Source organism: Salmo salar, chromosome 23 (assembly GCF_965601325.2).
Source record: "Salmo salar chromosome 23, fSalSal1, whole genome shotgun sequence".
NCBI classification, from domain to species: Eukaryota; Metazoa; Chordata; class Actinopteri; order Salmoniformes; family Salmonidae; genus Salmo; species Salmo salar.
Window position 1 is genome coordinate 33,132,409 of NC_138313.1, and position 11,403 is coordinate 33,143,811.

General features: G+C 42.2%; 1 protein-coding gene across 2 annotated transcripts in view; it reads left to right on the plus strand.

Annotated features, from left to right (window-relative positions):
- Positions 1–9,914, plus strand: part of LOC106584424 (single-stranded DNA-binding protein 3) — a 117,963-nt gene extending 108,049 nt beyond the window's left edge. Inside the window, exons 10-18 of one of the 2 annotated variants that reach the window (XM_014169743.3) lie at positions 1,274–1,338; positions 1,559–1,604; positions 1,725–1,760; positions 3,354–3,408; positions 4,649–4,719; positions 4,863–4,941; positions 5,428–5,456; positions 5,664–5,765; positions 6,327–9,914. In XM_014169743.3, coding sequence (XP_014025218.1) covers positions 1,274–1,338; positions 1,559–1,604; positions 1,725–1,760; positions 3,354–3,408; positions 4,649–4,719; positions 4,863–4,941; positions 5,428–5,456; positions 5,664–5,765; positions 6,327–6,488 — 645 coding nt within the window. In that variant the 3' untranslated portion in view covers positions 6,489–9,914. Of the gene's footprint in view, positions 1–1,273; positions 1,339–1,558; positions 1,605–1,724; positions 1,761–3,353; positions 3,409–4,648; positions 4,720–4,862; positions 4,942–5,427; positions 5,457–5,663; positions 5,766–6,139 lie in introns of both variants that reach the window. The other variant, XM_014169744.3, reaches the window with a different exon arrangement.
- The last annotated feature ends 1,489 nt before the right edge of the window (positions 9,915–11,403 follow it).

Consider the following 11,403-nt stretch of genomic DNA (forward strand, 5'->3'; position numbering starts at 1 on the left):
CCCTCCCTCACGTTCTCCCTGCCCCTCCCTCACGTTCTCCCTGCCCTTCTCCCTCCCATTCTCCCTGCCCCTCCCTTCCATTCTCCCTGCCCTTCTCCCTTCCATTCTCCCTGCCCTTCTCCATCCCATTCTCCCTGCCCTTCTGCCCTTCTCCCTGCCCTTCTCCCTCCCATTCTCCCTGCCCTTCTGCCCTTCTCCCTGCCCTTCTCCCTTCCATTCTCCCTGCCCTTCTGCCCTTCTCCCTCCCCTTCTCCCTTCCATTCTCCCTGCCTTTCTGCCCTTCTCCCTTCCATTCTCCCTGCCCTTCTGCCCTTCTCCCTGCCCTTCTCCCTCCCTTTCTCCCTTCCATTCTCCCTGCCCTTCTGCCCTTCCCCCTGCCCTTCTCCCTCCCTTTCTCCCTTCCATTCTCCCTGCCTTTCTGCCCTTCTCCCTTCCATTCTGCTCTTCTCCCTCCCCTTCTCCCTCCCTTTCTCCCTTCCATTCTCCCTGCCCTTCTGCCCTTCTCCCTCCCCTTCTCCCTTCCATTCTCCCTGCCCTTCTGCCCTTCTGCCTTTCTCCTTTCCATTCTCCCTGCCCTTCTGCCCTTCTCCCTGCCCTTCTCCCTCCCTTTCTCCCTTCCATTCTCCCTGCCCTTCTGCCCTTCTCCCTCCCCTTCTCACTTCCATTCTCCCTCCCCTTCTCCCTCCCCTTCTCCCTTCTATTCTCCCTTCCATTCTCCCTGCCCTTCTGCTCTTCTCCCTTCCATTCTCCCTTCCATTCTCCCTCCCCTTCTCCCTCCCTTTCTCCCTTCCATTCTCTCTGCCCTTCTCCCTGCCCTTCTGCCCTTCTCCCTGCCTCTTCCTGCCCCCCCCCCCCCCCCCCCAGCTACCCTCACTGTGTAACTTTGGCAGGCAACAATTCAGCAGCTTGTGCGACATCTGCTCGACCAGTGTAATCGTCTGCTGAACAAACCTCTACCTCTGAATGGAGCTACTCTGTGTCCTGCTCCACACTACTGTCCTGCCAAGCCCCCACTGTGCAGCCATCACCATCACACACACACACACACACACACACACACACACACACACACACACACACACACACACACACACGCACCACATATTCAGACACACATGCCCCTGTTATCATTATACACGTACATTGCTGATCAGGATCAAGTCATTAAAAACTGGCATCTGTCTTAAACACAACAAATGAGAATGTGATCCCTGGCATGTATTGTCCTTACTAGTACCAAGGGTTGACGCGGTGTGTTCCTCTCCCTGTGTAGAACTATGGTGGTGGAATGAGGCCTCCTCCCAACTCGATGGGGCCAGGAATGCCAGGGATGAACATGTGAGTACAGTCATTCTCCAAAGGCATTTAATCACCTCCATCTACTTACCATGATAGGTTTTGGTCCAAATATCTGAAGTACGATTGGAATTGCTATTAATAGCACTGATAGGATGTAAGAATATTTGACAAGTAACAATTTGAGCAAATACAAGCTCTAATTTGTTCCGCAGTGAGCCTCTCTCACACAGCCTCTTTTCCTCCCCTCTCTCTGTCTCAGGGGTCCTGGAGGTCGAGGTCCCTGGCCCAATCCCAACGCAAACTCAGTAAGTCCTGCTCACTCACCTTCTCACTCACTCTAATGCCTCATTTATTTCAGAGGCGTTTCTTTGTTGTGAAAGTCATGAGTTTACTGATTGTGTCCACTTTCTATTCTCTTTCTGTAGATAGCCTATTCCTCGTCATCTCCTGGCAACTATGTGGTAAGTCTCAAGCCTAAAAACGGGTTAGTATTGTTAGCCATAGCTGACATCTGACTGGCATGCTACTGTATACAGTGCGTTGAGAAAGGTTTCACACCCCTTGACCTTTTCCACATTTTGTTGTGTTACAGCCTGAATTTAAAACCGATTTCAATTGAGATTGTGTGTCACTGGCCTACACACAATAACCCATGATGTCAATGTGGGATTATGTTTTTCATAGAAAATGAAAAGCAGAAATGTATCGAGTCTAAGTATTGAACCCCTTTGTTATAGCAATCCTAAATAAATTCAGGAGTAAATATGTGTTTAACAAGTCATAATAAGCTGCATGGACTCACACTGTGTGCAATAATAATGTTTAACATGATTTTTGAAGGACTACTGTACCTCATCTCTGTACCCCACATATACAATTATCTGTAAGGTCCCTCAGTCGAGCAGTGAATTTCAAACACAGATTCAACCAAAGACCAGGGCGGTTTTCCAATGCCTCGCAAAGAATGGTACCTATTGGTAGATGGGTAAAAACAAAATACATTGAAAATCCCTTTGAGCATGGTGAAGTTATTAGTTACACTTTGGATGGTGTATCAATACACCCAGTCACTACAAAGATACAGACGTCCTTCCTAACTCAGTTGCCAGAGAGAAAAGAAACCGCTCAGAGTTCAGTTAGAGTATATTGGCTGTGATAGGAGAAAACTGAGGATGGATCAACAACATTGTAGTTACTCCACAATACTAAGCTAAATGATAGGGTGAAAAGAAGGAAACCTGTACAGAATAAAAATATTCCAAAACATGCATCCTGTTTGCAATAAGTCACTAAAGTAAAACCGCCAAAAATGTGGCAAAGAAATTAACTTTATGTCCTGAATGCAAAGCGTAATGTTTGGAGCATATCCAACACATCACTGAGTACCACTCTTCATATTTTCAAGCATGGTGGTGGCAGCATCATGTTTTGGGTATGCTTGTCATCGACAAGGACTAGGGAGTTTTTTAGGATAAAAATAAACTGAATAGAGCTTATAAATTCACCTTTCAGCAGGACAATAACTTAAAACACAAGGCCAAATATACACTGGAGTTGCTTACCAAGACAACATTAACTGTTCCTGAGTGGCCTAGTTGCAGTTGTGACTTAAATCAGCTTGAAAATCTATGGCAAGACTTGAAAATGCCTGTCTAGCAATGCTCAACAACCAACTTGACAGCGCTTAAATATTTTTTTAAAGAAGAATGTGCAATTATTTTGTAATCCAGGTGTGCAAAGTTCATAGACTTACCCAGAAAGACTCACTGCTGTAATCACTGTCAAAGGTGATTCTAATATGTATTGACTCAAGGGGTTTTAATACTTATATAATCAACATATATTAGTGTTTTATTTTTCATAAATATTTGTATTTTGTGTAGATCATTGACAAAAAAAATCACAATTAAATTCATTTTAATCTCACCTTCTAACCCCACAAAATGTGGAAAAAGTCGAGTGGTGTAAATATTTTCTGAAGGCACTGTAGGTCTAGATGATTTGAAAATATCTTTCCTCTATATCTCTCTCTCCTCCTCTCGTCTTTCTCCCAGGGTCCTCCAGGGGGCGGAGGCCCACCAGGAACTCCCATCATGCCTAGCCCAGGAGGTACGCAACACTTATGTCCCCATATCACTCCTCAATCTATTTAAGCTGGTTGTTTCATTCACCATTCTGCTGTCAGTCACACTTGGTGACTTTGTTTACCTAATGATTTTTATCTTAAGTAATCTTAGCTTGTTATGTGGATAGCTACATACTGGATGTGTATAAATTGGCAGACTACCAAGCTGCGATCATCTGTTGTTCCTGATGATGTTCCTGTTGACAGTACTGTCAGAACACACTTCTCTGGACCAACATCCTGTGGGGGAGCTGTTTTTGTTGGGATGTGGAGAGGTTTCTTTTTGTGTCCACTATTTATTATTTACATACACCTCTATTGTGATGTGTTGCCTGGGCAACATGTGCACAGCACTTCTCACATGTTTTTCCACTGCAGTCGCCAAGACCCCCCCCCCCTCCCCTTCCCCACACACACATACACCCAGTCACGACTGCACATACTACACCCAGGATCAGAACCAGGCGACAAACCCCACACTCCCTACTTCTTTCTGTTTATTTTTCTCTTTCTCCTGTTCTCTTGCCCTCTTTTTCGCTGGCTCCCCCTTGCTCTCCCTCTTTTTTTCCCCCTCTCTCTTTCACAATTTTGCTATTCCTTTATTTTTTAATGTTCATCTATCTCCTACTCTGAGCACACTACAATGTCGGATCAAGGTCACTTCAATTCTCATATTCTATTCAGGATGGAGACACAATGAGAGCAGTATGATGTGCTGGTCCTGTTTACTTCCCACTGGCTCTGTAGTCATCAGGATTTAACCCCAAGTTCATGGGAACATGAGATTTTGAAAAGTGTGAGACATTAGGCATTGGGTAAATTAATTATAACCTGCATGTTTAGGTGTGAATCATTGTCATATTTTGGTGGTTTTGTAGTGTTCAATCTCAAGGCTGTCCATTCATGTGGGAGAAGGCAATGCAGTACTGTGTAGTTTTGTTCAAATATGATTATTTTGAAATGTTTATTTAACCTTTATTTAACTAGTCAGGTCAGTTAAGAACAAATTCTTATTTACAATGACGCCGTATACCGGCCAAACCCGGACGACGCTGGGACAATTGTGTGCCACCCTATGTGACTCCCAATCACGGCCTGTTGTGATCTAACCAGGATGTCTGTAGTGATGCCTCAAGCACTGAGATGCAGTGCCTTAGACGGCTGCTCCACTCGGGAGCCCTAAATATACTTTAGGCTGGACTAACTGTGTTTCCTTTTCATCAGACTCCACAAATTCCAGTGAAAACATCTACACAATGATGAATCCTATTGGCCCTGGTGGTAACAGGCCTAATGTAAGTAGGCTCTTTGTTTTTCATGGGGTTCCTGTTTTCAAATGGGTAGAGGCAATGATTATGCAATTTGATATGGTAATGACAAACATCATTAAGTTGTAACTCAGTTTTTTTGTGGTTTTTTGTTGTTGTTTTTTTTACAGTTCACAATGGGGCCGGGCCCTGATGGCCCAATGGGTGGAATGGGAAGCATGGAGCCACACCATATGAACGGATCGCTAGGTGAGTTTTAACAGCACCTATCAGCTGATCAACACGATGATATTCTTCTCATCTGTCAGCAGCACGTCAAACTGTTACCTGGAATTTGAACATTTACATTTCTGAAAGTTTTATATAAATATTAGGCAGTAATTTAGAATTACTGTAATGTGGTCATCCGGCTTGAATTGTTGAAATTCGGTAGCTGAGTTCCTTGAAAAGTAGCACTTTCCTAGTGTGACTGTACCCCCTTGTGGACACTAGAGGGATCGTTCCTTTCATAGTATTGATTGAAGTGGAAGCAGATTATATGGGCAGCAAGCAGGCACATTGATTCTGTAGGCAGGTGAGACACGAAGCCAATGAAGTTAGGTCTCATCAGTATTTGAAACAAATAGCTTATTTAAAGCATATGACCTGTGATCCCCGGCCAGAGGAGCAGTTGATCATAGCTTTATATTGATGAGCTTTTCTCTCATGTCAATCTCTCTCTCTTGTTGTTTTCAGGCTCTGGTGACATGGATGGGTTGCCAAAGGTGAGACTTTAAAGACTCCACACCAGATCAACTTGCATTCATTTCAATGCAGACCCATCAGCTAAAGTTTATCGAAGGCACTTCTAATACTGATGACTTGGTTTGGACCCAAAGCAGGCATACATTAAATAATGGCACTTTATAATGAAACATCCAGTCACTAGAAATGGCAAGCCTAAATCTTGATTTCTTTCCCTCTTGGTGTAGAATTCTCCCAACAACATGGCAGTCATGAACAACCCTCCGGGAACTCCGCGGGATGATGGAGAGATGGCAGGGAACTTTTTAAACCCATTCCAAAGTGAAAGTGTGAGTACTTTACAGCACTACAGTCCTTCTCTTCACTAACCCGCAACCACCAGGCAGCGTGCTTCTGTGAGGAAATTCTCATCTCACTGCTGACTTGATTCCTTTATCCTAAACACTTTCCCTTCAGGCTTTACTTTACTTTGTCGAAATTAGATTTGTTTTATAATGTCAACATAGAAAATATGTATAATTCTTATCTGGCTGTCTTATATAAACTTGTTATGCATGATAACAAACTTATACATTGACAGAATCGTAATTACATTGAGTGGAGTTTCTTATTGCTTGCATCTTGAATTTTGTAGCATCATATAAACGGTGTAATCTAGCATTGGCTCATCTATTTCCCCCCTTCCCTTCTTCTCTCTTTGCAGTATTCACCCAACATGACGATGAGTGTGTGATTTTATTTTTTATTTTATTTTATTTTATTTCTTTTTTTATCTCTCCCCCTTTCCCTCCCACCCCACTGCATCTTGCGTTGCCCTCTCCTCTCCTCCCTTCTCCCTCCCCCCTACTCTCCCTCCTCCTCCCCCCTGGATGGCATGCTGTGTTTCGCAGCCCCCTGGGATGTCACTGGATCGCAGGATTCCCATCAAGGCCACCCATCCCAGTGTTTGCAAAGTGGGGGTTCAGGGCAGGAAACAGTCTCAGAGCCACAGGAAGAGCCAACTCAGTGATTCTTCCTGCCTGCCTGGCTTCCTCACAGGCCCAGGACAGTGAGAATGGGGGACTCTGTCTGTCTGGCTGTCTGCAGGGAGTCCCCTCAGCAACAGGCCTTTCAGCATCAAGGCTGGTGGCTCCACTCTACTCAATCATTTTATTCTTATTTTATTGAAATGTTGTTTTTGCATGCAGCAGTTGAGTGAGAGGTTCAAAGCTCACTGTCATTCAATTCCTGTGTCCTTTTGTTGAAATGAAAAGCTGAACTGGTGATTATATTAGGGCAAGAACAGTTTTCATGATATGTTTGTATTTTATTAATAATATTATTGTTATAATTTTCATAATTGATATTGCTATAATGTTGTAGTTTTGATTTCCTGTTAATGGCACATTGTATCTCAACAACATCAACAACAGAATGAGCACACACTCAAAAAATGCACAATGACACTTCTGTTTACATGATTTTAGGTATTGGATGTTTCTTGTTTGTTTTATTTGTCTCAACCCCCTACGCATACCTCTGTCTTCTGTTCTTTGCAGAATTTGTGGCCAGTGTCTTTACTACCAGAAAAATATGGCAGAAAAAAATGTAAACACTCAAGCAGTGTGTGATAGGAATACAAGGATCGCTGTTTGAAATCGCTCTTATCTAAGAATTATCCTTCCTAAAACTCCCATCCATCCATCCATGTTAGCATGGGAGTTCCCCAAAACTTCTGAATGTGAAAATGGTGGCGATCTCAGAAACGTCCATCTTTTGGTACTCAATAGTCTGTCAATCTACATGTCTGGTCACACGCACCCTCCCAAAATGTAATGTCATAATATATGTATTTCTACAGGCTTGTTACTGTGCAAGGAGGGACTGATCGAATGTAATTTGGACAGTTGCTCCTAATTCTACTTTCAGTTCAGGTGGCTTGGAACAATGATGTTTCTGTCTTGCGACCAGTGTCCTTCCTATTCAGTAAAGAGAAAGGGTTTTTAGACCCTCTATGCTCTTCTATGGCTTTGCTCTTGCCTGTAAATACAACATATTGAGCTTGTATTGTGCTTGTTTATTTGTTGTTTTGATATACAACTTGAGAATCCTGAAAGTGGTTCCTTCTCCTGCATTGATTTCACTGTTACCCTGCATACAAACTCAAGGCTCAATGTTATTTTACTGATCTGATCCCGTGATACAGGCCCCTTGCTACTGGTTTCCATGTTGTCTTTGGTGTACAAACCTCTAGCTGCTTTCTTCCAGTTAGGGTTGACCTCACAGATCCTTCTGATCCGGTGTCTGACCCCTCTCACATGCAACCATAGTTTAGTGAAGGGCGTCCGCATGCTTCCCAGCTGAAACAGTTCGATTGAGTTTGTGCATATATTATGACATTTTGTACACATTTTTTAATTGAGAAATAGTGCACCAAACATCTTAGTTAGATGTAAAATTGCACGACTAAGATCTCCTCGGCAAAAACATAAAACTTATTGGCAGATTTCTTGAGTTATCTAAGATGAATTCTTACTATTTTGAGGAAGTGTATACTGCCTACAGCGTCTCAAAATGGACAAACCTTACTATTGCCGCAAAGGTATTTTTTTTTATAGAGTATGAGATCACACTCATTCGGTTGGGCTAGCCGAGTTCCGCTAGGTGCCAGCCGAACTGAAGCATGCTGACGCCTTAACACCACAGAGCTCCCATCCACCAGTTCCCTCTGTGGGTCTAGGCCTATCCATGGGCTGTTAGATCCTGTGTTTGGGGTGGCTGTAGCACCACTGGTGATGGGAGTGGGAAATGACTGGAGTGACTACACGGTGGGGCTTCACTCTCCCGCTACAAATAAGGAGTGCTCTACAGAACATAGAGTACCTTTTAGTCCACCTGCTCACCTCAAATACATACTTTGAGAAGTGAGACAATTCTACCTGGTTGGACTGAATTGTAAGGCAAACTATTTCTTTTATTCTAGTTTATTTGTTTGATATTGTTTGAATTTCTATGAAGTGTATTTAAGAGGATTATTTTTTTAAAGCCCATAGAATCTGCACACCTAAGGAAAGACTTTGCCTAAGGCTGTTCCTCAAACTTTCATATGAAATGGTTATTAATCCAAGGGGTTCGACTCTCTAGCGGAGACGTGTTGTGCTTTTTTGAAAAAAAGTAATTTATCAACAAGTTACATATTTTTGTTGTTATTTAAAATCATTCTGGCCTCTGTCTGTGATTGGTCTTTTGCCAGTGACCTTGCTATAGTGTTGGCAGATCCAGTATGGAGTAGCTTAGATTTGGAGCTAAACAGATTCAGAGCTAAACAGATTCATCTTCTGGGTAGGTTGTCTTGAGGAATGACTCGCTCCAGTGTTCCTCATGCAGACTGGCTGGCACACAGCCCTCTGTCCCCCACCCGCCCCTTACAGCCCCATCCTCACTCTTGAGCCCTCCTTTCCTTTAATATCCTTTTTGTAAATACTGTATAATGCATTTTGATATCATTGACATGTTTTGATATGTCAGTCACTACCAATGAATACAGCTTAAAGTAAATTATAAGTGAACTGTCCATGTTTTAATAATAAAGAGACGATGTGCTTGACATTTTGATTTAAGTTGGCTAAAACAAAATTGTGGTAAAAATTAAATATGTACATTTACTTGAACATGTGAACATGCAGTAACTGCACCCTAAACACTATTGTTTCTGGTCAGTATACATGTAGGAAATGTGAAAACAATCTACCATTAATTTAGCTGTAAGGACAGAGAGAGGTGAAGGGGATGTCTGATGTCATTGATACCATTTATTCTTGCAACTACAGCGTCCTCACTCTGTCCTTGACCCCTGTTGCCAATGGAAATAATCTCAAATTAGTTCTAAGAATGGTTATTGCCTACTCAAAGGCCATCGTCTCGTTAACATGCGACCACATATTACAGTTTTTAATATGAAGGATTTTTATCAATTTAAGACAAACTTTTAAAAGGAAGAAATACTAAAGGAACTTAATTTTAAATTTAAAGACTAGATAAAAGTAATACTTATGGGGGAAAACTGTGTCCTTGCTATTACTCCTGATGAAATAGCGTTGTAAAGATTGATGCTCACTGATCCTCTCTCAGTCCTCTGTGTAATACAATTGTTGGCCATCTCTGTACTTATATTGTGATATATAATACTGTAACATTAGAAAGATTTGGGGTGGGGGGGGGGTCGAAGGGGAAGGAAAAAAATATTATCCTGTATCATTCATTGTCCTTTCTGATGACTTGGCAGTATTCTATATGAAGCAGTCTGTCTCTTGGGTTTGCTTTGTATTTCATGGTAGGATAGTTCAGATCTTGTCTTAGGGACTTAGGTGTCTTGTGTAGGTAATAAAGATGTCCTTTGTATGTTTCTTTATATTGTAAAGTTTCTTTAGACTGAAAGAATAACAGATTTGCTTATCAAAAGAAACGACTGCATCAATAATAAATGTAATTTGATTTTTCCCAATTGTTTGAGTCTTCTGTGCACCTCTTTGATCTTCAGCTAAAAAAGAGAGTATATGATCTCCCAAAGTATTTTATATCCCATTATCTCGAAGCCTGTGAGACAACTTAACTTACTAAATTATAAATAAATGTGTGGTTTGAGCATATTTGAATGCATTTGACAACCCTATAAAAGCATTAATTTACTTCATGTGTTTGAACCACAGGTACGGTTGAAGTCGGAAGTTTACATACACCTTAGCCAAATACATTTAAACTCAGTTTTTCACAATTCCTGACATTTAATCCTAGTACAAATTCCCTGTTGTAGGTTAGTTAGGATCACCACTTTATTTTAAGAATGTGACAGAATAATAGAGTGATTTATTTCAGCTTTTATTTCTTTCATCACATTCCCAGTGGGTCAGAAGTTTACATACACTCAATTAGTATTTGGTAGCAATGCCTTTAAATTGTTTAACTTGAGTCAAAGGTTTCGAGTAGCCTTCCACGAGCTTCCCACAATAAGTTGGGTGAATTTTGGCCCATTCCTCCTGACAGAACTGGTGTAACTGAGTCAGGTTTGTAGGCCTTCTTGCTCGCACATGCTTTTTCAGTTCTGCCCACAAATGTTCTATGGGATTGAGGTTAGGGCTTTGTGATGGCCACTCCAATACCTTGACTTTGTTGTCCTTAAGCCATTTTGCCACAACTTTGGAAGTATGCTTGGGGTCATTGTCCATTTGGAAGACCCATTTGCAACCAAGCTATAACTTCCTGACTGATGTCTTGAGATGTTGCTTCAATATATCCCCAATTTTTCTTTCTCATGATGCCATCTATTTTGTGAAGTGCACCAGTTCCTCCTGCAGCAAAGCACCCCCACAACATGATGCTGCCACCCCTGTGCTTCACGGTTGGGATGGTGTTCTTCGGCTTGCAAGCCTCTCCCTTTTTCCTCCAAACATAATGATGGTCATTATGGCCAAACAGTTCTATTTTTGTTTCATCAGACCAGAGGACATTTCTCCAAAAAGTACGATCTTTGTCCCCATGTGCAGTTGCAAACCATCGTCTGGCTTTTTTATTGTGGTTTTGGAGCAGTGGCTTCTTCCTTGCTGAGCGGCCTTTCAGGTTATGTCGATATAGGACTTGTTTTACTGTGGATATAGAAACTTTTGTACCGGTTTCCTCCAGCATCTTCAAAAGGTCCTTTGCTGTTGTTCTGGGATTGATTTGCACTTTTCGCACCAAACTCCGTTCATCTCTAGGAGACAAAACGTGTCTCCTTCCTGAGCGGTATGACGGCTGCGTGGTCCCATGGTGTTTATACTTGCGTACTATTGTTTGTACAGATGAACGTGGTACCTTCAGGTGTTTGGAAATTGCTCCCAAGGATGAACCAGACCTGTGGAGGTCTACAATTTTTTTTTCTGAGGTCTTGGCAGATTTCTTTAGATTTTCCCATGATGTCAAGCAAAGAGGCACTGAGTTCGAAGGTAGGCG